We start from the raw sequence: 26851 nt of genomic DNA, 5'->3' as shown, positions 1-26851 counted from the left end.
ATTCAGATTACTGTAACACACACAAAAGGTGGAAGGGTTAAATATAAGGCTACTCCGAAAAATGACTATGTAAAAGTGTCACCTTCTTATTTAGCACATCTGCTCCCTGTGAGTATTAAGAGCCACATTGGCTTATTTTATTGACAAATGAGGGATGTTTTTAACCACTTTTAATTCTTATTTGAAAATTTACACAGCTAAGAGTGAGACCCTCCTCCTGCATCATCACAAAATTGTTTACCAAGTTCCAATCAGTTACACCCATGCAACCCACAGAAGAGAATAGCTTGCTTTGGGCCCCGAACCTGCACTGTACAGTGCTTTGGGCAGACAGCTGCTCTTATGCACAGCCTCACTGAAGGCAATAGGGCTCCATGAAGGTGTAGCAGCCCATCTGCATGCTGCACAATGCAGGATTTGGGTGCTGGCTTACATTATCTTGTTACTGGTGCTGATATGGTAGAGGGAAAGAACTCTATTTGACTCGGACCCTAAGCTGAGTTTGCAGTAATGGCTATTAAAGAAAAAAAAGCATCTTTTTACTTGCAAACTAAGCTCATTTGAGAAGGGAATCATTGAAACACAGTAAATCATTCAACCTCAATTCTGTTTCATAAAAGTAACTTTTCAGTTCAGTTCAGCAGAACTACACTTTAAGGTCACAAGTGCAGCAGCAATTTAGTAATTTCCTGATCATTTCTTTTTTGAGTGCCTGACAATAAAAAGCCGTTTTTTGGTGGAAATCCTAGTCTAGTGGGAAATGTCCACCAGAATTCCATTACTCCATCAGAAATGTATTGAAAACACAACAGAACAATACCAGCTGCTTGAAGAATACCGACAGTGTTTTGTGTTTTTCAGTTAGAAAGCCAAGAAAGGGGGCTTAAAATAATTATCACACACAATTCTTAGAGCTCTGGTGCACACTGAGTAAAATATCAGCAAACGCAAAATTAAATGTCAATGCCAAAGGCCCCAGTCAATGCTCCCCAGGTGGAAAAAGAACAAAAATAACAACATGACAAGACATTATATTCTGGACTTTCAGGATATACTGCAAACAATAAAGAGTAAAAAATAGAATACAATAAAAATCAAATTTTAAAAGTACTCAGTAATATCTGCACCAAACAACCTCTCCTCCCAGCCAAATTCCAGCAGAAAAGGATAAAGGCTGCCATATTTATGAAAGAATCATTGTTCACACAGGGCCTGATTTTGCCATTGTTACTCAAACTCAGCAGTACATAACTCCAGCCCTGATTCAGGAAAGCACTTGAGCTCATGCTTTAGACTACCTTTAGTTAGGAAAACACTTTAACACGTGCTTCAATTCCTTCCTGAATAAGAACACTCTTCTAAAAGGGGTCTTCATAAGGACTGTTTCAATGGGACCTCTCAGAGGGGCTAGATAGTGACTTTAGGCACAGCCCTGCCAAGGGGCAGTGCACACTGTACCACCCAAGATAGTCCTGTGAGGCACTGAGAATCTGACACAAACCTTGGAGGCACAATTCCTCCCCAGCTTTCTCCTTGCTCCTGGAGAGGGGGCATAACTTACTATGTGTCTAAACCAGCCTCAAATCACTACCTACCGCATACTGGATCGGCTACTTTGGCCAGTGAGTGGGTGCTGGAGCAAAGGGTCTGCCCATTCTCCACTCACCTGCTCGTAGCAGGTAATAAACTTGCTCCCATGTGCCTGGACCCACGACCTGAATAGCCTGCATAGGAGTGAGTCAGAATCTAGCCCAGAGTAAGGAAGTACTTAACATGAGTAAAGGTGGCAGAATCTGGCCCATGTTGTTTACAGACTGGTTAGGTTGATAACATAGGGCTAGGTTTGGATCCTCTTTTCTCGTGATGAGTAGTTACTTAACGTATTAGGTTTCAGAGTAGTAGCCATGTTAGTCTGTATCACCAAAAAGAATGAAGAGTACTTGTGGCACCTTAGAGACTAACACATTTATTTGGTCATAAGCTTTCGTGGGCTAAAACCCACCTCATCAGATGTATGCAATGGAAAATACAGTAGGAAGACAGAACACTTCAACCTCCGTGATCACTCAATTACAGACCTAAAGTCGAAATACTCCACCAATAACAAAAAAACTTCAAAAACAGACTCCAACGAGAAACTGCAGAATTAGAATTAATTTGCAAACTGGACACCATTACATTAGGCTTGAATAAAGACTGGGAGTGGATGGGTCATTATACAAAGTAAAAACTATTTCCCCATCCTAATTTTTCCCCTTCTTGTCAACTGTTGGAACTGGGCCACCCTGATTATCACTACAAAAGTTTTTTTTCTCCTGCTGATAAAAGCCCACCTTAATTGATTAGTCTCGTTAGAGTTGGTGTGGCAACCCCTATTTTTTCATGTTCTCTGTATATATATATATATATATATATATATATATATATATATATATATATCTTCCTACTGTATTTTCCACTGCATGCATCTGATGAAGTGGGTTTTAGCCCACGAAAGCTTATGCCCAAATAAATTTGTTAGTCTGTAAGGTGCCACAAGTACTCCTCATTCTTTAATCTATTAGTTGTCGCATTTACTTTAATAGGACTTCTCGTTAAGTAAAAAACTACTCAACATGCGTAAGGGTGGCAAAACCAAGCCCTTATATATTTACAAGGAAGACATCATGTGGACTTGTAGCAACATTTGGGTACTGGGCAGGGTTTAAAGGAGCAATTGTGTCTGTTCCAATCCAGGGGTTCCCTGAAGGCTTTTGAAGAATGCTAGAGCCTTGTGCAGTTCACACATTGGACAATGCACAAATTGGACCTGTTAGGACAAGTGAGATCTGTTGAAGTGTCCCTTTCACACTTCTTTTGAATAAGCAGTCACCTAATATATTGTTTCTACTACAATTACACCTCTTTGCGCTGTGCACATTTCACTTTTATTCCTAATTAAATTCCTAAATTCCTAATTATTCCTAATTCCAGCATCTCCACTGGCTGTAACTAGGAAAGGAACAATAGAATGGAGCTAGGAATGGATTCTGCACAAATAAAGCAAACTGGCAAGCCCTCCAATACCTTATTCAAGCAGCCTGCCAAAGCTAACCATGCCATAACCCTCTTCATTTAAATGCTCCCATAAATAATACAAACCTGTATACTGAAGATGCATTGGGTGTCCTACAAATAACATATCAACGTGGGGTGGATGTTTCACTCTGATTAGTCTCGTCTGATTTTCTAAAGAAGGTGTCACACACAAACTTGGAACAAAATCCTTCTGGCAATCCATGTTGGTTCGACAGACTTGGCTAGCCTCAATAGCTTTTCGTGCTGGCAGACAGGTATACTGCAAAGGACATTTTAAATAATTATCAAATTTAGATCACAAATATACTGTTCTGCATGTTTCTTTGTAAAACAGAAAAAGTTGATTTGATTTCAGTGATTTGCAGCTAGGATATGAAGAATATTGTTCTGATCCTTTTTGTTTTGATGCATGTGTACATCCTCGCATGCCCTGCAGATCCCCTATACACTAACACAGAGGTGCGAACATATTCAGCCTGGCATTCTGCCATAAAGGCATAGGGGCATGTGTGTGTGCATATGAAAAGCAGGATTAGTATAAACATGTACATTAGCTGAAAATCTACATATAGGAGGGACAGAATGGTTCAAGCAATTGGGAATGAGCAGAACCAGGGGAAATACACATCACCATACTACAAAATGGAGCTAAAGTCGGTCTATGGGGTTTTGGTTTCTATAGCCAGGGTATCTGCGAATTAAAGCTTTTGTTAAAAGAAAAATCCTAAAATCGAATATGCCTGGCACTTCTGATGGCTAAGTTTTAGATCATTCTGACCTGAAGCAACCAATGCAATGTTGCATTCCTGAGTCCGCCTACCATACCCACTCCCTCTGCATTTTGAGAGACCAGGATCTTCTCTCCCATTCACCACAGGACAGGGAGAAGGCAGTGGAACCCAGGAGGAAATGAAATCTTTTCTCCTCATCCCCTCCTAGAGGCTTATGGAGGCTTGCTTCTTGTTCCTCGGGGCAAGCTGGGGCACAGTTTATCCTCTCTGTCCCTGCTCAAGGAAGGCAGGCTGTCAGGGGGTTTCAGCCAACAGCCACACTGGCAGTACAGGGCCTGCACACATGGCTGTGTCTGTCTCTCTCCATTAACCGGAATCTAGTCTCCTCCCTATGCCAGTCTCTATCATGCTGGATGGGAGAAAGCATTCAGAAGTCCCCTGCTGTTGCTGTGTAGTTCTGCAAGTAGCAGCTTAAAAAACTGCTCAAGCAGCTGAGCAGCCATCTTAGTCCCCTTGCACATCAAAAGCCTGAAAAGTGTTTCCCCTTAAACAGCAGCCATGCATCCAAGAACCTCAAAAGTGCTATAAGTGAATGACTTATCTGAACCCAGTGCAGGTCAGGGGCTGTTACAGCTGATGGCTATTTGGTGTTCAAGATGAAATGAACTGATTGTTTATGTCCAATTTGTAGTGGACAAGTATCCCCACAAAAAATATCACTGGAACAGGAAGCTTCACATCAGAGGGATCAAATGGATTTGGGGAATAAACTCCTCTCTGTTTCTTGAGGTGGTTACTCCAGGTCAGGACTGGGGAACACTGGCAGAGCACTGCTGTTACCTCTGCTTTCCTGTGGATCCTGAAAGACCGGCTGAATTCGCTCCACCATTTTCAATGTGGCATCTTTCAAAACACTTACTTTTTCAGTAGGGCTCCTATATTTTAATAGAGAGGAGTGTAAAATCTCCCAGCGGCACGTAACATTTCCCCATATTCTACAAGATGATTAAGTCAGAGGAAGAGGAGGGAAAGGGGGGGTTTCAGCCAACAGCCACTGGCAGTACAGGTTGCAAGGTGCTGAACACTCTGGGCCTTGATCCAGCACAGCACTTGCTTAACTTTAGGCATATGTGCAGACCACCGACTTCAGCTGTTTAATGCTGAGCATGTATTCCAATGCTTTGCTGCTTCAGAGCCTGGCAGCATCCAGCTCACGTTTAACAATTCCCCCCTGCTCTCAAGAGCTGCTGTTGGTCTCTTGTTCACTTGTATTTACTCACAACTGTTGTGCCTTCAAAGTATAAAATGTGGCCGCGTATAAGCAAAGTGAGAAAGAACGGTCCCCTGGCTAAAGGCATGTAGTCAGGAGGAATGGGATCTGATTCTACCTCTACCACGCATTCCTTGTGTGACCGTAGGCAAGTGGTTCTCAATCCACAGCCCGCTTGTAGCCCAATCAACACACAGCCGCAGCCCATGTGACATCCTGAGGGCCATACAAATAGTATATATATTGTGTGGATGTAGCCCATGTAACACATAGGAAGCTGCATATGTGGACCACAATGGCAATTAGAAAAAGAACCACTGCATTAGGCAAATCACATAACCATACAGTCTCTCGGTTTCCTCAGCTGGAAAACAGGGATATGAAGGTTTGCCTACCTCTTAGGGATGTTGTGAAACTTAGCTAATTAATATTGTCAAGTGCTTTGAGATGCTCGGATTGAAGGTGCTACACACTGCACTGTATAATTATGTGCACATTTGTGATACCAAGCTGAACATCAGCTAGAGTAACTTACCAGGTGGCTGTCCAAGTTATTGCTGTATGAAAAGCAAACATCGGTGAGGCTGCTGTTACTACAACATTCAACAGTGCCATCCAGTCTTCTGTAGACTACAGAGGAACACAACCAACTAATTTTTAGACAATCACAGAATGACAGATTCATAATAAATCACAAAAATACATACGTCTCTGAATAAAATCAAATGATCATTTCTGTAGCCTGCTGAATTATAATGAATTATTTTAATTCAGAGATCCTGATTTGGATGTCAGCAATAGTTGTAAATGAGTTTCTTCATCCTAAGAACATCACCAGACTACAGCCATCTCTCCCACAGGCTGATCTTATCACCTTAATGCACAGACTACTATAATTTACTGAATACTGTTACAAAATAGTTTGATCTGTTGCCTGCAGCCAGCACCAATGGTGTGCAGAGGGATTCTGCTACCTGGTGTTGCATTCCCTTCACTGGCTCTGGGAATGATCCAACTTCAAAATATAGTTTTTAAAACATTAAAAGCTTTTAATGGACTGGGGCCCTGACAGCTCTCTGAGGCCCCTGTTCAGCTAAAAGTGTGTTTTTAAATGGATTAGTTAAACTAGTGCAAAATCCTGTGTGGACAATCATAATTTGATTTCAAATGGACTTAGTGATGCAAACTAAATGGATACCAACCAGTTTTAAACCAACGCAACAGTGCCCATGTAGAGGGTTGCACCAGTTTAACTAAAGTAGGTTTTTAAACCAGTGCAACTTCTATATGCAGACAAGGCTTGAGCTGCCTGCATCCTATATACCATTGTACCCTCTGAGGTCCAACAGCACAGAGTTTTGGAGCTTGGGGCTTGCAGGTGCAGAAGTGTACTATACATATTTTTTGGCTGTAGCCTTAGGGCTAGGCAATGACATATTTTTGATGTGTGGATGATCATGGAATTAGCTCCTTTACAAAATATATTTTAAATTATTTTTATTTCAGATGGCCGTTGGCACACTGATTTCTTTACGGCTTTATACCTGTTTTAGTTGTTTATTCTGTATTTGTTTTATTGTAAAGTGCCTAGGGTCCATTTTCAATATAGGCTCATTATAAATACAACGTATTAACAGAAAGGATGCTGAGATGTGAACTGTTGAGATTTTGACAAATGACAACTACTGCAGTTTGAATAACTGAGTTCATTTCATTTCAGAGGAATGACTATCACTGCTGGAGGCTCACCACTAAGAAATGCAGACAGACTCGTCTGATGGGGCTGTGGCAAGGACCATAGGCTTCTAACACAATACACCACTGGGTTTAGAATCAACTCTGGTACTTAAGCCAAACGGGAATAAGAGGGTTACAAAATATGCAGTTTTATTACCCTTGCCTCTGAAATTACACTCCTGTGGACCACAAGGATCTTCTTGTATTTATCTTTGGTAGGCTGGGATCTGGAAACATCTCAGCATTGCTTCTCCCTTACCTTCCCAATCCAGCTATGGGCATGTGGCAAGGCTGCCCTAACCTCCTTCGGAGAGTGACTCAAACTTAGTTCGTCTGAGTGCTTGGGATCTGACCCTGGCATCATTTGGAGATACCAGTTTCAGATTTACATAATAGGAAAAGAGATTAATAAATTATAAAGATAGAAGGGACCACTGGGACCAGAATTAGCACTCTGAATGTCACATGAAGAGCAGTACACATCAAAAACACATACACCCAAGCCTTTGAGCTGGCCTGGCACCCTGTTTACTTCCAAGTATAATGCAGAAGGTTGGGAACAATCTTTAAAGCTCAAATGGTCTAGAACCTGGTTACCCAAGAGACTGCCAACCTCTCTATACTGAGGTAGGGCAGTGAAGAATGGCTGGAAGGTGACTGCTGTGCAGTCTTAAAGTTAAAACAAACTTCCCAAGGTTGGTGTGGGAGGATTTATTCAGCTGAGGACGCTCACCTTTGGAATTCAGTCCCCATCACAGTTTGCTTGAACCAAACCCTAAAAAGTTCCTGGGCATCATGCAAGACATGGTTTAATCTATGTTTAGTTTAGTTTAGCGTGATTGGTTTTAGTTTAGTGGGTGATCAGTGGTCACCAGCCGGTTGCGATCGACCGGTCGATCCTGGAGAGACTCCCAGACAATCGTGATCTCGGCCGCTAAAAGCCTGGTGGTATAGCAGGGCTGCCACTAAGGCAGGATCCCTAGCCTGCCCCAGCCCCACGCCACTCCCAGAAGCGGCCAGCATGGCCCCGCAGCGGGGGGTAGAGGGGGGATGGGAGCGGCAGGGGTATCCGCATGCTGCTCCTGCCTGCAAGCACTGCCCCCGCAGCTCCCACTGGCCTGGAACGGGGAACCCAGGGGCTGCAAGGGTGTGTTGGCCTCTTCCGGGAGCGGCGTGGGGTTGGGGCAGGCAAGGAGCCTGCCTTAGCCTCACTGCACCGCCAACTGGGAGCCACCCGAGGTAAGTGGCGCCCAGCGGGACCCTGCATCCCAACCCCCAGCCCTGAGCCCCCTCCCGGAGCCTGCATCCCCTACCCCCTCCTGCAACCCGAATCCCTGCCCCAGTGCTGACCCCTCCCTCCCCCAGTGCCAGCACCCCTTGCCTGCTCCGGCACCCAAACTCCCTCCCAGAGCTTGCACTCTGCACCCCCTCCTGCACCCGAAACCACTGCCCAGTCTCAGCCCACAGCCCCGTACCACACTCTGAACCCCAGAGCCTGCACCCCTTCCCAAACCCCAACACCCTACCCCAGCCTGGTGAAAGTGAGTGAGGGTGGGGGAGAGTAAGCGATGGAGAGAGGGAGGAGAGAGTTGGGTGGGGCTTTGGGGAAGGGGCAGGGTGGATCCTGGGCTGCACTTTCATTCAAAAAGTTATCTTGTGCTTAAAAAGGTTGGAGACCACTGCTCTAGATGGAACACCCAGAATCAAGAAATAGAAATAATTCACAGTTCGCAAAGATTTTGATAAATAAATAAACAAACCAGCCAACCTTATAGTGGGATGATCTGCAATAGCACTCATAATAAAGAGCACTGTTACCTTATACCCCACACACCTTCACAGCATTCATGTTTTCCTACCAAATCAGTCAAAGCAATAAGCCAACCTGCAAAAGGTCCCCGAGATGAACACTGTAGCTGGATTATTACTGGCAACACTTGTATATGCAATTTTACAAAGAGGTAATGAAAGCTCATTTGTCATGCCATAAACTAAAATGACCAGAAGTTAAGAGAAATTAATTCTTCTTCCACCTCCTCAAATACAGTATTTTACAGAAAGGAATTGCATATTGGTCAATGCCAAAGACAGGATACCAGACTTGATGAACCAAAAATCTGACCCATTAACAAATCCTAAATCAAACTTCATCTTTAAGATCTGATGAAATTGTAATAGACAATACTTATAAGGAGCATTTATAAGGAGTATACAAATAATCATACCCCTGGCTGGGAAGCTTAACTGCTGTAGGGTTGCTGCATTTATGCAGTACCCAATTTGTGTCTTCTGTGAGATCTCTCCTAGGCAGGAATTCCAGTCTTCCACACCACGAACTGAGCAGTCTTGCAGATGAGTTACAAGGTCCCCAACAAAAAGACCTCTGGGTCCATTGGCAGGAGAATCCTGCGAAGGTAAAAGGAAGTCAGACACACTACCATTCTTAATAATGCTGGGATTAGTTTATAGTTCTTCTAAATGTCCAAGAGACACTTAAGCTAATAAACTATTTTTTTGAAGAAACAGAAAACCTCAGATTATTAGACCTAATTATTTTAATCTTAGGCAGGGCATTAGGAAAACAAACTCCTCCACAAAGAGTGTCTCATTTCATATACAAGTAGACCTCAATTATCCAAATCTCTCAAGGGACATCTGAAATCCTCAGGCAATTAGTTTCATTCAAATGAATGTTTTGTTTGTTTTTTAAAAAAACTAATTTTAGATTCAAGAGACAGAAGCTAACACCTCAGAGTTTTAGACAAGCAAGGCTCACCTATACTTCTGGGGGAGTGAAGCCATAATGTTGGAGTACACCAGGGAATTCTCCCTTTCTCTTCCCACATAGGACCTCAGTTATGTCAGCTCCTTTTTTATCCCAGAAAGACTTGATGCCTGTCATCTTTACCTATCAATCATGCTCTGAGTAGCTGATTATTCAAGAGATATGAGGTACTCCCTTTCCAGAAGCTCAGCAAGCTGCCTCCATTGTGCTCCCAGGTCCTACTGACCCAGGGAGCAAAGGATCAACCTGACAGTCTTAACACTGTTCTCGCATGTTATACTGGCACTGGGTCACTGAACCAGTGTCGTCGTTATTCTCTCTCATTAGCTGGGACTGACATCAGTTTAAATTAACAAAACTAAGGCTGCAAGTTCACTCTAGATTTTTACTAATATCATTGGAAAATCAGGACACTGTCAGCTAAATAGCGTGTGTTTCTCAAAGAACAGAGTCTGCTGGATCCTGTGGAGTATTGCAGGATTTTTTAAAAATGTTTTTCAGTTCACCTAGTGGCAGCCTACACTACTCAAAAGCCCCGATCCTGCCACTGGATCCATGCAGGTGGATCCTGGAACCATCACAAAACTTAACTGAAGTTCACTCTCATGTACGTGTTTGCAGGATTGGGGCCCAAGCTTGGACTACATATGGCAGAAAGGGAGAGGAACAAAATCAACTACCTGTTCTACATCAAGCTGAGGGAGCTGGGATTGTTTAGTCTGCAGAAGAGAAGAATGAGGGGGGATTTGATAGCTGCTTTCAACTACCTGAAAGGGGGTTCCAAAGAGGATGGCTCTAGACTGTTCTCAATGGTAGCAGATGACAGAACGAGGAGTAATGGTCTCAAGTTGCAATGGGGGAGGTTTAGATTGGATATTAGGAAAAACTTTTTCACTAAGAGGGTGGTGAAACACTGGAATGCGTTACCTAGGGAGGTGGTAGAATCTCCTTCCTTACAGGTTTTTAAGGTCAGGCTTGACAAAGCCCTGGCTGGGATGATTTAACTGGGACTTGGTCCTGCTTTGAGCAGGGGGTTGGACTAGATGACCTTCTGGGGTCCCTTCCAACCCTGATATTCTATGATTCTATGATAAGTGTAAATAAACCCAACCAAGGTCATGTGAGAATGCACAAAATTCTCCATCTTTTTTAAAAACTGCACTTGGTTTTTCTAGCATGTTAACCATCATAATCAGACTGTATTACATGCAAGATTGTCCTATGACAGTGAAATATAATATAAAATGATCTGAGTACACAGAAAATTAAACAAATGGAAAAACTTCATTAACTAAGTGTTAAGGCTGTATAATCCAAACGTCTACTGATCTGACATCAGAAAGAAAGGAAATATTCAGTTAAGGTAAATAGATAAAAATACATCTTTATTCATTAAATAAAATAAGTTTAAGATTAAAATAAAATGAATGCAAAACAGGCAAGTCAACCTGTAAAACTCACCACTAACATTTTTAATTAACTGACATATAATACTTCTTATTCATGTGCACTTTGTGTTGCTCTAAGTAAAAATACTAATAATTTGAAATGTTAATAAAATACACACAGTAAATTATATTAACTTGGTAGTTAAAGAACAGTCTTTACAGACCATTTCTTTTTGTTGTTTGAGTTATTAGGAGGAGGACAGGATGTCCAAAAGTGCCAAAAGGGACTTAGGTGCACAAGTCCAGGTGACAGTCACAGGGACTTGTGCTTCTAACGCACTTTGGATGCCCTATCCAAAATGTTTTGTGGTCTAGCACAGAAATGCTTTATAAATGCTAGTTCTGTGCTCTGATGAAGTGTGTTTGTCTATACGATTTCTTTAGGCAACCTTAACTGAAACAACATTTTTTTCAAATGCCGGAAGAAGAATTTTCATGCAGTGATCAAAGTGTTCATGCAGTGATCAAATTTTAGCCAATGAAATGTTTCAGGTCACATAGCATATAATTAATCATTCAAGACCTGTTCATACCTCTGTGACCTCAGTGACAAGTGCCCCAACACCCGTGTAGTAAAATGGGAAAAGAATTGCTGGCAGCAGGAACAGAACTATGAGACTTGCAACACCAAGAACAAAATTATGCCAGACACCTACAAAGAGAATAAAAAATATTGACCTTCGAAGGAAACACTGGCACAAGTAACTAACAAAAAACTGTTTCTGAACTGTAAAATATCAGTGTCTTTCCAACTAACTTTCCTGGAATGACTGTAAGTAGCTATGAACACAATTAGCCGACTGATTTATGGATAAAGGTCCCGATCCTGCAAAGACTTGAGCACATGAATTACTTTACCAACAGGAGTAGCCCCATTGATGTCAATGGGACTATTCATATTCATAGAGTTATTCAAGTGCTTAAGACTTTATAGTATTAGTGGCAAAGCAAGTACTCTTTTGGTTATGCAGCTTTAGAGTCTCTTAAAAAAAAACCATAGCAAGCATCATACTGATATCTGCCACATAAAATTCACATCTTCACGTAATTCAAATGGGAGAGAGAGGAACTGGGGTGGTTTAATTTGTATTAAACTGATAATCAACTACAATGACTTTTCTTTATGCAGTGGTACCATATATTCAGTGGGGGAGAATATAAGTCCAAAAAGGGAAGCAGGGAAGAGACTGATAGACTCATAGAAGGTTAGGGTTGGAAGGGACCTCAGGAGGTCATCTAGTCCAACCCCCTGCTTGAAGCAGGACCAATCCGCAGTTGTTACCCCAGATCCCTAAATGGCCCCCTCAAGGATTGAACTCACAACCCTGGGTTTAGCAGGCCAATGCTCAAACCACTGAGCTATCCCTCCCCCCAATTGACTCCCAATAATCAAGCTACACTAAGTCTTTAATAAAATACTTATATAATGTTGAGTGGAAAATCTGGGCCCAAAGCTGTCCCAGGAAACTACTGTGTGCCATCAGCACTTCCTAGTCTATCACTTTTCTTACTAAGGCAAGCATAAGCTTCACAGGAAGCTGTGTGAACTTAGGAAGCCAAAAACAGGGTTACTTTCAACACCTAGCACAGAAATTTTCCAGTTCTACTTGTTTGCTTGGACAAAAATAGTCTGTGTGGCCAATTCATAGCAACTTTCCAGTGATGGAGTTTCCTTACAGTATCTTATCTTGTTGAGAAGGATATGATCCAATTCCACATTACAGTACTGTAATGGTTTATTACATAAGAGGAAGATTAATCTCAAAATCTTTTAAACTCATTTTTCTCCCACTGTATATAATGGACCAATCATAAGATGCTATGGAATCTCATGATAATCCCTTGGGATACTCACTGTGAGTCATCATTATGAGCCTTATAAAATCTGATTTCTCCTTCAGGATTCTGAGGCCACAGAAAGGGAATGTGAACCAAAGTTCTGTCTGTGCAATGCTCTAGTTAAGGGTTTGTCGTTATTTCCATGAATTTTTAAAGGGATTTCTTTCCATGTGGGTTTTAAATCACATCTGACTGAAACTAAATTGGCACGTAAACTAAAACCCTGAGCATGAATTCCCCTCATCCCAAAGTAAAATAATGAAAACAACAGTATAAATTAAATAGGCAACAACCATTTCATTTTAGCTTTCATGCCATTTTTTAAAACGCACAATTACTTTAGTACAGCTTGTAATACAGACAACTTGTGTTCGAGTTTCTTTTAATTTTTCACCTCTCTCAAATTTTATACATTTCCATTGACATCAGTGCAGTCTGTGGAAGAACGCTATATAAATCAGACTACTAAAAGATGGATTATTAGATACCACCAAAAGGCAAGAAGCTTAAGAGGCTGATCCTCCTATGCCTTGCACCTTGCAAAGCAAGAGTAAAAAGCAACCATTTTGATTTGGCAGCCCATTACAAGGCAGTAGAGAAGCTGACCCTCAAAGTTCATGGTGAAAGATTTGTATCGCAAAAACAAACATACAAAAACATACTAAAGAAATAAAAGGAGAAAGTTAGGAAAGAAGAGAGGGAGGAGAAACTAAACAGGATAAAAAAAGAGGGGTCACCAACACTGTTGGAGGATAACAAGAGAAGCTTCAAAAACACATGAGTTGAGAACCACTGACGTACAGTTCATTATGTGGGAATGGGGGCAGAGAAATCTAGAAGAGTGAGTGATTTTATCCATCCCAGATACTCAAGGCAATAAAGGTCTGAAAGGTTGAGGCTGGGAGGTCAATTTAATTTTGTCAAAATATTTACATTCCTTAAAGGTAAATCTCAGGCAGCACCCTTGATGATGTCTTCGATGTATTTAAAAAGACAAAGACTTCACAAAGCAACAACAAAAAACCAAAACAACCTGAAGACTCAAACAATTTCTTAAAATCTACTTAATTCTCATTAAAAAGTACATACATTCCAGTGACTCTTCAAAGATGCTACAAGAAATGTACCCTCCTCTGAGAAAATATTTTTTTACTTGGGAATATAAATAGATAACATGGAATTCCTTTGCTTTTATCCAAATCTCAACCTTTATTTTAACACTCATTCAATATTATTGAACTTATGATGCCATCTGCTGCACAACAAATATACTTTTTATATCTCAAAAGTTTGAAAGGGCTACAAAAGAAACTTTCAGTGTATATTCCTACTTCTTCAGCAATCATAATAAAAATCTGATTTCTATTATTTAAACTTAGATTTCAGGTCTTCAAAAATTGGAGTAAGCTCATTCAGTTTCTCAAATAAACAAATAATCAGCAATGCCAAACAATGGAGCTTTTAGTAAAATTTAATGCACAATATGCCTAATCATCGTTAAATACTCCAATCTCATCTTTTAAAATGCATTATTAGCTGTATCAAAATGCACTTACTTGACACAATTAACTGATAACTGTTCATTCAAGTATGGCCATGGCAATCTGCCTCTACTGTTACCTGTCATCACTACATACATTTCCGTTTACTGTTTCAAGCTTGGCAAGAGTTGTTCTTGGCATTTATTAGTCAACAAAAAACAGAATTCATTTTTAATCATAGCTTACAAATGTTATTTGCTCCCGCACAAAATGCAATAGTGGGGAGCAGTTGCAATGAGGCATTTATGGACCTTGACCTCTCCTCTTTTTCAGTTCTGTCTGGGCTACCTGGACTATGTTTGACTTTTAAAGAAATGGTCAGCTTAAACGGGGGGTGGGGGGAGGGCAACATATCTACACTGAAAGTGCTTGGTTTATTGATATGTTTGGGATATAGAATTACTTTGCTTTGCTTAACACTGCTTAGCTTTGGTGTGCTCTGCTTAAAAGCTCTTTTGCAACAAATTATAGCTGCAGTACTCAGTGAAACAACAGATTTCCAAAGTCTTTGTAAAGCAGCAATACACTAGGCAGACCAACATGCCACTTTCCCCAGCAGTAACAGAATCCCTGCGTCTCCAAATTCCTACAGCATTGGTGGAGGAGCTCCACTGTGTGGTAGCTGCAGGTCTCTCTGATACAATAAGCCCCAGACAGCAGATAGAGTTTATAACTCCAGGATCATTTTGAACTACAAGCTGAATAAAGAATTGTGTGTTTCCTTTTATGTGTTTCAGCCCCCCTTCCTTCCTGAGGGCAACTTTAAAACCATAGAATAGATAAGTGGTTCTCAACCGGGGGTCCGCGGAGCCCCACGGCTGAAACCCAGTGCCCCTAGCCCCAGTGCTGAAGCCAGGAGCGGCGTGGGGCTGAAGACGGTACGACCCCACCACCCAAGCTGCGAGCAGCAGTCCCCCCACCCCAGCCAGGAGCAGCGTGGGGCTGGGAGCGGCGCAGGGCTGATGCCAGCACCCACTCAAGCCCTGAATCCAGGAGTGGTGTGGGGCTGAAGCCAGCAAGCCTCCCCCCGCAAGCCAGGAGCAGCGGGGGGCTGAAGCTGGGAGCCCCAGCATCTCCCTGCCCCAAGCTGGAAACCACACTGGGAGGCTTTCCCCCGCTCCCCGTACACAGTCCCTAGCTACACCCCACCTGCACCCTGAGCTACCCCCTGCCGGCACCTGAGCTACTCCCTTCACTTCACATAGCCCTTAGTAACTCCCTCCCTGCACTCTGAGCAGTTTTCAAACTTTTTGAACTGTCCCCCCCTTTGAGTTATGGTTTTTGGTTGCGTCCCCCCCACAGCCCAGAAAGGCTGGGTGGCCTGCTGAGTGAGTCAGGGGGTGGAGGTGGTGCTCCCTCCTTGGACCCCGCTGTGCAGAGCTGCCTCAAGCCCTCCCAGCTCTTGCCCCCCCAAACAGAAGTAAAACTATGCCTATGCCTAAGGGTTCCCTCCCAGCCTGGAAACCCAAGTCCCCCTGCTGAGCCCTGGCGTGTTTATAGCCTGTTGAGGGGAGCCTCAGCAAGAAAAAGATTGAGAACCTCTGGAACAGATGACTAACATGCTGTGTTGAAATCCACTCAGATTGCATCGCTTGTAGAACAGGGCAGTAAAACTGCCATGGGGTGTTCATCTGTGACAGGTAATCCTGCCCAAATTTCAACACCTGTACTGGCTGCTCATTATGCAGCTAGTATGCTTCAAGGCTTTACTATTAGTATTTAGAAATATGCAAAATAAAGAATATAGGCCATGTCCACTTAAAAGATGTTTTCTATTGCTCTAGATCAATGCACTGAAGTTGAAGTTAGAAAGTTTGGTGCTGCTGACCATTCCAAATCATACAGTATCATTTTTTTAAATGGAAAAGGGAACTTAAGAGAATTAAATACACAGACACCTAGTGAAGCTCCTCTTACCAACCATTCCTGACATTAATCCACAGGCCATCAAAATGGAGAAGAAAAAAGGTACAAAAGTAAAAAGACAAAAAAATCTCTACAGTTAAAACAGCAAGGGGCAACCCATATTATGTCACTCTCATTAAATGGTAAAAAGGAAACTACATCATTTTCTTCATATTTACTTTTTAAACTCATAACAACTAAAACTTTTCATATTGGTTAATATGTGGCTTTTAATGTTTGAGGAATAAAAGTGCTTATGAAGGACCAGATTCTTATACTCTTGCTTACACTGAGTAACACCGTATTGCAAGAGTGCTTCCATTTAATTCAATAGGAGTACTCATGGAATTAAACTATTCAATGTGAATACGGGTATCAGAAATGGTGGGTCACACTATGTATTTTGTAGTTCATTTCATGTAAACACCCATTTTTTCCCCAATTTTATTCCATTTCCCCCTTCCATACCCCTCCTTTCCCCCCAAAAAAGCCAGTAAGATTTCTCAGGTTGAGGAGAATCACAGCCCCATTGCTGGAAGTTAGCAGGTCTTGTTGCCTTTATTATAAGTTATGCTGAACTTATTTATATTTTGTAAAGACAGTAGGAACGCATACCCTAACTTTTATTATTTATAATTACTCATTTTTAAAATGACCTCCCAGGAAACTCAAGCTGTACGTCCAAAATGTTTCCTACAGCTATACTGCCATACCTTTTATTCCTAAATTGAATTTAGTATACAACAACTTTTTTTTTAAGTTTGTTCCACCTCCTGGAGACTAAAGTCTTGTTTGAAAAAACCCCCAAACAAGGTCAGTATGGGCGGTGATACTATACATTTTCTCCCCATCACCCAACAATGTATCTCAGTCTCAAAAAACAGAGGGACCACCCTTAGGGGGAAGAGAAGATTTTAGTCTGCTTGTCCGTTCATTTCCTGGACTCTCCACCAAGATTGCCAAATAGGGTGCCACATGGTACCAATTTTGGAGATGTTATTCTTTACAGGGACATTTGCTCACCAGTAACTAGACTAAAACCATAAAGAATTGAAAAACATGACGGTGTCTTCAATGTTAACCAATACTAACACATGCAAAAGAACAACTTGTTGGACAGATTAAGATTTAACATAACACAGACTCTGTTACCTGCACAAAATATTCTCAACTGCTGGACTGGAGATATAAGTTGCAAGTGGGTGGTAAAGAGATCGACAAATGCTCCAGGATACACAATAAAGATAAAAATCCCAAATCCATTAAACCGTACTTGTTCTCTAAAGAAAAAAGAAAAATGTTACTGCAAACCAAAAACCAATGACTCTATAATATAAAATAATGATTCTTACATTTTAGAGCACAGTAGAATCTTAGAGCATCTGTATGAAATTCAGTTTAGCACAAAATACTAGCTTAAAAGATAATTAAGCTAAACTTTGTTTCTTGTGTAAGTACCCAATTCTAAACAGAAGGAAAGGATGACCCCGATTTCCCAATTTGTAAACAAAAGATAGAAAATAAGTGATTATTTTTTAAACCATCTTTAAAAAAGCTTTTTATGTTTTAGTATTTTGGGGTGTGTTTTTTTAAGTAAAAAATAATTGCAGTTAGGAGTCAGTTATGAAATGGACCAGAACTGATCTTGCTCAAGAACTACCTAGAAATAGCAACAGAAATGCTTTTCTCACAACACCTGGATTTTCCTGAATTTATCACTCTTTCCCCTCCATGCACTTAAAAGCAATTTGCAAGCTAAAAGGAGGGGCGTGCCACCTGAAAAGAGAAACATAAGTTTCAAATATCCATGTAACACAGAGAAGAAACAAAAAAAAGAGGATGAATGAAGTCAAAGGGCATTAGTAACTGACAGGGTGCATGGGGTTTATATCCACATCAGAGTTTTGAATTAGTATTTTTTAAAATGGGAGTTATATTTTTGGAATTATTAGATAAAGCTTATGTGAACCTTAGGAATTTCACAGGGTTTGATACAGGCTTTATAGCTCCTGTCTGTTCGGATGTGAATATTATGGACCAGTCCTGTATCCGAGCTGTCATGCTATACATGGCTTAATATTTTATAAATTTACTCATATTTCAAATGTTTCTTATCATATTACTGAGGTACATGTACAATAAAAAGCTGGTACAAAGCTTACTGAATGAACCAAAAACCCGATAAATTCCTTCCAAAGCAGTTAACCCATCAGAACTACCTATAAAACAGGATGATCAACAATGACCCCAATGCTCACTTCTACCCATAAGCTCGGGGAAGGGGGAAAAAGTGGGAGGAACTAGGCTTTGCAACATGTCCTGATGGCCAACAGATTCATATATCAAACACTGGGCAATAAAGAGTTCCAGAACCAAAGGTCCCACACTGAAATCATCTTGCCACCAGCTGCTTCCAGTTTACAGCAAGTGACAGTTAACTAAAGCACTGATTTCAACTGCTGCAGTACCACATGAGGACAGATGCCTTATTCTCAAAGACGCTAGGACTCAAACCATTCAGGACTTCATCAGTCAAAACCATCATCATCTTGAAATGGTCCTGGAAATGAATTGGAGGTCTCAGAGCATAGGCGCGATGGACTCCCATGCGGCACTACTCTGACAAAATGCTCCTAGCATATCTATTCAAGAAAATCTAAATGCAGGGAAGCGTCTGAATAAGACATTATAGTACAAGACTTGAACTAGAAGAGAAAAGTTGAGACAAGGAGAAGAAAGGAAAGGAAGTGGGAGGAAAGAGAGAGCCTCACTTCTTCCAAAGATGCATCTTCAAATGGTCTATTCTATGTTGGGCCACTCCATTTTTCTGTGCTTAAATAATTTAAAATGAAGTTTTCTATATAAGCTACAATCCAAACTCAAATGCTCAGAACCTTTGCCACAGAACATGAGTGAAGATAAAGTGCAACAGTGTAACAAATAGTTAAGTAATTATGTGATATAATCTGGCTTTAAAAAAAAAAAAAAAAGTGTACCTCTAGTGCCAGAATCTCTGCAGCTGCACATACCTACTAGCTAGCCGCATGCACAGTCACAATAAAGGTGAGAGAAAGGAAGAATACGTCTTGGCCCTTCTTGTGATTGGACCCTCTAATTAAGGTGGAAGTCCAACACTACCTTACTCAGAAATGTAAGATGAGGTTGCAAATAGACCCTTGTCTTTATAGAAAGCTTATATGGGAGGGGAGGGGCAACTAAAGCATGTAGTTCTGCTATACTCCTACCTAAGGTAATAATCTCCAATAATGCTACTTTCATGGAGAGATGTAAAAAGGAACACACAGACACAGGCTCCAAAGGTGAACCCATTTGAGTCAACAAAACTAGATTTGGATCCCATGGATACATGGGGTCCATCATAGATGGAAAGCGTTTGTCCAGTCCTTTCAAAAATCGCAGTCATTGGGTTTATAGCGGGGCAGTTACCCCGCTCCTGAGAGAAAAGGCTAGGCTGATTGCGGAAGCAGACACAGCAGGGGCCACGCTCCAATCAGGCCACAGCTGGCCCTATAAAAGGGCTGTGAGCCAGGAGCTAAGTTAGTCTCTCTCTAATGGTGGAGAAAGAAGGACCTAGCTGCCTGGGAGCAAGGTACCAGAGGTAGAGAAGTGCTGGGGAGCTCCAGCCTGGCAACTCCCCAGGCTGCAGGCCTTGTACAAGGCTGAAAGAGAGGTACTGGGCTGCAGGGAAAGGCAGCAGCTCCAACCCACCCTTGCCAGTGATGAGTGGTTTACAGACTGCAGTCTGCCCCAGTGAGCAGGGGCTAGAAGATGACTGGCAACAGCCACTGAGGCAAGGTGGGGATAGAGGGTTGGGGGTTCCTCTGGGAGGGGAGCCCCAGAGTGTGGGGGCACTGCCATGGGACAGGACCCCAAGGTAAAGGGGCACTGGGGTCTGGGAGGGACATGGGGGCCAGCGGCAGGCAAGACACCAGCCAGGAGGAGGCGCTCAATATGCTGGAGAGCTAATTCCCAAGATGACCAGCAGGAGGCACCATGCCAGTGAGTCACTGCTTCGCTACAAGGTTGGAAAAAAAATACACCTTCCTCCTATAGGAGGATAAAACATGTAAACAACTGCCATGTGAACTCTCATGGAACTGACAGAGAGCCCTTTAGGTGGAGTAAATATTCCAGAATATGCTATAGGGAAGACCACATGGGAGGAATACCTCCCTTTTGGAACCATATGGAAAAACTTTTCCATTTCATCAAATAAGTGTATCTGGCATCAACCTCTAAGGAACACTCAGTTCGCTGAGGTGTTAACCACAGAAAGAATCTGACAGTTCCCAAGTTGTGACCTGCTCTAGAACAAGAAAGGCTACAATTCCTGTTCACTCGAGTAGCAAAGAGATCTCTGGCATTCTCCACATCTGAAAAATGATCCTGCTATGTCCATTGTGAAGGACCATTCATCACTCCTGCTGAATGTTCTGCTGAGATGATCCATCAGATAGCTGTGAATGTCTGGTAGGTGCAAAGCTTTGAGTGCAATAGCACTGTTGATGCAAAAACCCCTAAGATCTATAGCCTCCTAGCAAAGACTATTTGAACTTTCACCTTCCTGCCTGTACTAACAGAACACAGCAGTAGTGTTGTCCATGAGAAACTGTATAGTGCACCCCTTGAAGTGGGGAAGGAATTCCTGACATACCGGGTGAATCCTTTGCATTTCTCAAACAGTTATGGGGAGAGTGATATCTTGATCTGACCAAAGTATCCGAATCTGGAGGTCCCCAGATGAGCTCCCTACATCCCAGGGAGGAGGAATCCATAACTAGTGCTGGAAGATAGGGCTGGAGGAAAAAGAACCCCTTTGCATATACTGGCAGGGTCCACCCACCAATCCAGGGATGACAAGACATTTGCAGGCACATGAGTCAACATGCCTAGCAAAAGCTGGGAAGGACGGTAGATGAACTGCAACCTCCCCTGCATGCCCTTGAGCTGAAACTGGGCATGTTGAATCATAAACATGAAAACTGCCATGTGTTCTAGAAGCGTCAGACAATTCCTTACTCTTGTACAAGGACAGAGTCTTAAAGTCTGCACAGTTCAATGCTGCCCAAAATCTGGCCAGAGGCAAGTATGCTCTCACTGAATTGGAGTCAAGAACTGCTCCTATAAAATCTATCCTTGTACAAGAAACAGCATTGACTTGTCCTTGTTCATCAACAGGGCCAGGGAACAAAAGAAGGACTGGATCTTTTCAACGCTGACCTCCACCGGACATTTGGATCAACCCCAAATCAGCCAGCCACCCAGACAAGGGAATACGTGAACACCTGTGTTCCTGAGGTGTACTGCTACATGCACTTTGTAAAAACTTGAGGAGCAGAAGAGAGACCAAATGGGAGAACTCTGAACTGATAATGTACATTCACCACGACAAAACTTAAAAACCTCCTGTGGCTCTGGTGAATGGCCAGAAAGTAAGTATCCTTCAAGTTGAGGACAGCGTGCCAATCACCTGGATCTAGGGACAGGACAATAGAGGGTAGGGTAACCATGCGACATCTTTTTTACGTATTTAGGTTTCACAGATCCAGACCAGGACTGAGGCTTCCCTTGCATTATGGAACGAGAAAGTATCAGGAATAGAATCCCCTTCCCAATGTTGAGGAAGAGCATATTCTGTGGTTCCGGATTGTAAAAGACACTGGACTTTTTGAATGAGAACAGTCCTTCCTGTAAGCTGAAAAGGGACAGGGAAGGCAGATTTAGAGGAGGGATAGAGATAAACTTCAGGGTATAACCCAGTTTCACAGTGCTTCACACCCAGTGATTAGTTGTAATATGGGTCTGAGCACCTAGGAAGTGGATAATTTGTTGCCAAAGGGAGAGATGGGAGAGATCAGATCTTCACACAGTGGTACGTGGACCTTAACTAAGAAGTTAAATAGACTGCTCAGATGTTGTAGGTTGCCTCAATTAAGTTAAAGCACAAGATGGAGTTGATGATCTCCATCTCTGGGACTTGCAGCATATTTTAAATTGTTCCGGTTTCCTTAGATGAGGGTACAATGGATACCCTTGGAGAGTCTGAGGATTAAACTACTTACCCTCCAGTCCTTAAGAGGAAGTCCCCAGATACCTAAAAGTTGCCCTAGAATCTTCTAGGGAATACAATGCTTTTTCTGTCTTCCATGAAAACAAATTAGGATCCTCAATTGTCCAGTGGATCTCTGCTGGAATCCCAGATGACTGCAACCTAGTGGAGTACCTAGCTCATTCCATTACACTAGCCAGAGTTTGCACCATACAAGGCTGCTGGAAGCAAGGTTTTCACTACTAAATGACCTTCATTAATCATGGCTTGATGATAGTCTTGCTTAAGTCATCTGGCAATTTGTCAATGAATTTAGCCGTATTGTCTCAAACTGAAAAAACGTATCTGGCTACGAGAGCCGGGTAGTTTGCAATTCTAAACTGTAACTTTGAGGTCATATATATTCTTCAAAGAAAAAAAGGGGGTTTTTTTTGTTTTGTTTTTTTTAAATCTTTATGCTTAGGTGTGGATTTGGAGCATCCTTGACATGATTTCTCATTAACTGCAGTCACCACCAAAGAACCTTCAGTTCAGTGTGTGTGTGTCAAACATACAGCGAAGGGTAGCATAAAGTCCCTCCTTTACCTGTAACGGGTTAAGAAGCTCACATAACCTGGTTGGCACCTGACCAAAAGGACCAATAAGGGAAGAAGATCCTTTCAAATCTGTGGGGGGAGGTTTTGTTTGTGCTCTCTCAGGACAAAGAGGGGGACCAGGCAGGAAAAAAACCTCTCCTAAAACCCTACCTAAAATAAGCATCTAAGATTACAAAAATTGTAAGTAAAGCAAGAAAATGCATTGGATTATCTTTTGTTTTAGCTTGTGAATTTTCCCTATGCTAAGAGGGAGGTTTATTCCTGTTTTTTGTAACTTAAGTTTTGCCTAGAGGGGAATCCTCTGTTTTAAATCTTCCTATCCTGTAAAATTACCTTCCATCCTGATTTTAGAGGTGCTTTTTTTACTTTATTATAAAGTTCTGCTTTTAAGAACCTGATTGGTTTTTAGTGTCCTAAAAACCCAAGGGTCTGGTCTGTGCTCACCTTGTTTACCTATTTGGTTGGTATATTATTCTCAAGCCTCCCCAGGAAAGGGGGTGAAGGGGCTTGGGGGGATATTTTTGGGGAAACAGGAACTCCAAGTGGTCCTTTTCCTGAATCTTTGTCTAAATCACGTGGTGGTGGTGGTGGTGGCAGCAATACCGTCCACGAACAAGGAAGGATTTGTGCCTTGGGGAAGTTTTTAACCTAAGCTGGTAGAAATAAGCTTAGGGGGTCTTTCATGAGGGTCCCCACATCTGTACCTCAGAGTGGGGAGGGAACTCTGACAGTGACTAGAAAAATTCTTGATCCTGGGATGGCATCTGGTATCTCCTTTCTGTTCTCTTAGCAGTGGGTGGAAGGATGCTGGGGCTTAAAATTTTTAGGCAACTAGCAATTCTTTTTAATAATTCTTGATATGTTTTATGATCATCCTGAATCAGGGACAATGATTTTGATACTGTTGCCTCAAGGGGAGGGGATGAAGATGTATTCAGAGGATGTACAGGATGTTTGCAAGGAGGCTATACCAACTGGGTTTGGTTTTAAAACCTCTGGTACTTGATCAGTACTGAGAATGGTAATGGACATGTGTCACTGCCTTGAGGGTGACTTAGATGGGCAAGGTACCAGAGAAGCCTGTGAAGCATGCCCCAGGGGTTCTAGAACAGCCATTGATAAGGCATCAGACCCCAGTTGTAGGTACCCCATCCCTACTCCTAGACTTGCTCCTGAAGACATCTTGGTTTCAGGATCGTTGTCCCTGATTAAGGATGATTAGAAGACATATAGCAAGGAGCACCTAGTTCACATTCTTCTTCTGACATCTCTTACAAAACAAGAAGCTCCTTTATAAAGCTGGGACTTTTCAGCTTGAAAAAGAGATGACTAAGGGGGGACATGATACAGGTCTATAAAATCATGACGGGTGTGGAGAAAGTAAATAAGGAAATGTTATTTACTTCTTACAACACAAGAACTAGGGGACACCAAATGAAACGAATAGACAGCAGGTTTAAAACAAAGAAGAGGAAGTATTTCTTCACACAAAGCACAGTCAGCTTGTGGACTCTTTGTCAGAGGATGTTGTGAAGACCAAGACTATAACATGGTTCAAAAAAGAACTGGATAAGTTAATGGAGGCTATTAGCGAGTCCATCAATGGCTATTAGCGAGGATGTGCAGGGATGCAAAAAAGCTCTGAAGTGTCCCTAGCCTCTGTTTGCCAGAAGCTGGGAATGGGCAATGGGGGATCACTTGACGATTACCTGTTCTGTTCATTTCCTCTGAAGCACCTGGCATTGGCCACTCTCAGAAGACAGGATACTGGGCTAGATAGACCATTGTTCTGACTCAGTATGGCTGTTCTTAAAAAGAATGCTGGGGCTTTCTAATTCAGTACAAAAAGGAAGGAATACCACATGTTCCCATTTACAAGGAACAGTCCTGATTATGACACTGCTATTCCACATCTTGCATTAAGTGGCCTAAAATGTCTTTGGGGTTCATTTAACATAGTGATATGTTGTGACACAAGCATCACAATGTTGTAACACAACAATTTTATGCTGAGGGGGAAAGCCAAAAAGGTATCAACTGAAAAGGGTGGTTTTCTTCTGAGATCTCCCTTTCAAATATTGACCAAACCATTGCCTTTCTTAGTTTGTGAATTGTGATCTCAGGAGCGCTCAAGGAAATATAGCTACACGCATAAGACCTACAGACAACAACAACAGATAGCCAAAGAAACAGATTCTAATAAGAACTTGATTAATGCCTAGTGTATGCGTAGAAATTAAAGACCACACATACTGAAAGAAAGCACAGAACATCACTTCTCTCCATCATTCAGCATACCAACAGGAGAGAATTCTTATCTAGAGAACATGAGGCAGGAGGCCCTGCAACTATACCTGCTAGTGGCTCACAGGTGTGAGGTTAGACCCCAGCACATAAGGTAGGCACAGCCACACAATGGCCCCTTTTGGAACTCACATATCAAAGTGAAACCCACAGCATATTCCTTCACGGCCATCCTGATTATTCTATCCTGAGCCAACAGGATGGTTCCTGTACCTAACTCAAGGCTGGCATCTCTCTGTTCTTCCCTGCGCAGCTCAAAAAAATAAAGGCTCAAGGAATGTAAATACCTAATGAAGGTATTTTAAATCCAAGATTTCATTGAACAAAATAGTACCTTTCGAGTAACATGCTACAGAACCAGTTAGCTTTTTAATTTTGAAATTTTGCCAGTCACAATTATTGTCTAAAAGAAACAGTTCTCTATATAATATTGGGCTAAAGACAAGGCACCTTGTACATTGTGAAACTGGATCTAAACACTGTTCTAAGGCAGTGGTGAACAAACTGGGGCACAAGAGGTTCAGGGGGGGAGGTGTGTAAAGAAACTTTGGCCTTTTGCCTTTTTAAAAAGAAACATACAAAAAAGCACAGGCTGGCTTATTTTCAACAATTTGTTAAGTTTTATAACTACAGTAGGCCTATTATGCCTTTAAAATTAAATTTGATTCTCATTCATTTTGAAGCTCATTTAATGATTAATAATTGATACTAAAAGACAAACTGGCAACATATATAATAATAGTTGAGAGCCTGGGACCTCTTGAGTGACTCAGACACACTAATACTGAAGCGAATGAACGAACAGTCTCATCTCTGTTTCCCCATCACCTTCAAGCATGAAAACCAGTTTCAGATTACAAGTAATGGAGGCAGGATGCAACAAATTCTGTGAATGGTAAGAGGGATGCAACTGGAAAAGTTTGCACATCACTGCTCTATGGGTCCCTGGTTTCTGTAGTATTCCTGTATGGCAAACCAGAAATTTGGCAGGCAAATCTCAGCTTTGACGATTTTTTACATGACTATGAAAACAAACAATAGAACCAGTACAATATTTCTTGTGTTATTTCTTTCAATATGCATTTGGTTCACTTTATATTTCTGTCAAAGTATTAACATGCCACCAACCTTTGTACTGAAATGCACAGCTGGTTTTGGCAGCTGGACAAGACAAAGCCAGGGTTTCTGACACGCAGCTGATGCTTTTGGTGTTCAGGAACTAATAATTCTTCTCCTTCCCTGCCCATTGTGGGCAAAGGCAGAGGTGACCTCAACACCAAGTGCCCCACCAAACCACCTAGTAACCCTGTCCTTATATCTTTCACAGCATTTAACAGTAATGGCTAAGCACATCAGATAATTCTTTCTGCTGAAATGATTACCAGTAAAAGAGTTAACACTGACATTTAAAATATCATTATGCATAAGAATTAACATACCACTGAGATTAATTGCAGCAAGTCACATCTTTCAGAACTACAGTTCAGCCTCTTGGTACAGCCCTTCATCAGTCTGCATTTAAGTCACATCATGAAGGTTTCCAGAAT

At 41.9% G+C, this 26851-nt stretch overlaps 1 protein-coding gene across 1 annotated transcript in view; it reads right to left on the bottom strand.

Moving 5' to 3' along the window:
• The window catches only part of MBTPS2 (membrane bound transcription factor peptidase, site 2), a 47496-nt gene that overhangs the window by 8964 nt on the left and 11681 nt on the right, over positions 1–26851 (bottom strand). The window contains exons 5-9 of the mRNA XM_007070476.4: positions 17487–17614; positions 11583–11701; positions 9042–9222; positions 5615–5709; positions 3142–3337 (exon numbers count right to left, since the gene is read on the bottom strand). Coding sequence (XP_007070538.2) covers positions 3142–3337; positions 5615–5709; positions 9042–9222; positions 11583–11701; positions 17487–17614 — 719 coding nt within the window. The remainder of the gene's footprint in view (positions 1–3141; positions 3338–5614; positions 5710–9041; positions 9223–11582; positions 11702–17486; positions 17615–26851) is intronic.

Source organism: Chelonia mydas, chromosome 1 (genome assembly GCF_015237465.2).
Source record: "Chelonia mydas isolate rCheMyd1 chromosome 1, rCheMyd1.pri.v2, whole genome shotgun sequence".
Taxonomy (NCBI): Eukaryota; Metazoa; Chordata; order Testudines; family Cheloniidae; genus Chelonia; species Chelonia mydas.
Note: the sequence above shows the minus strand (reverse complement) of the source record. Positions and strands in the feature narration are given on the sequence as shown.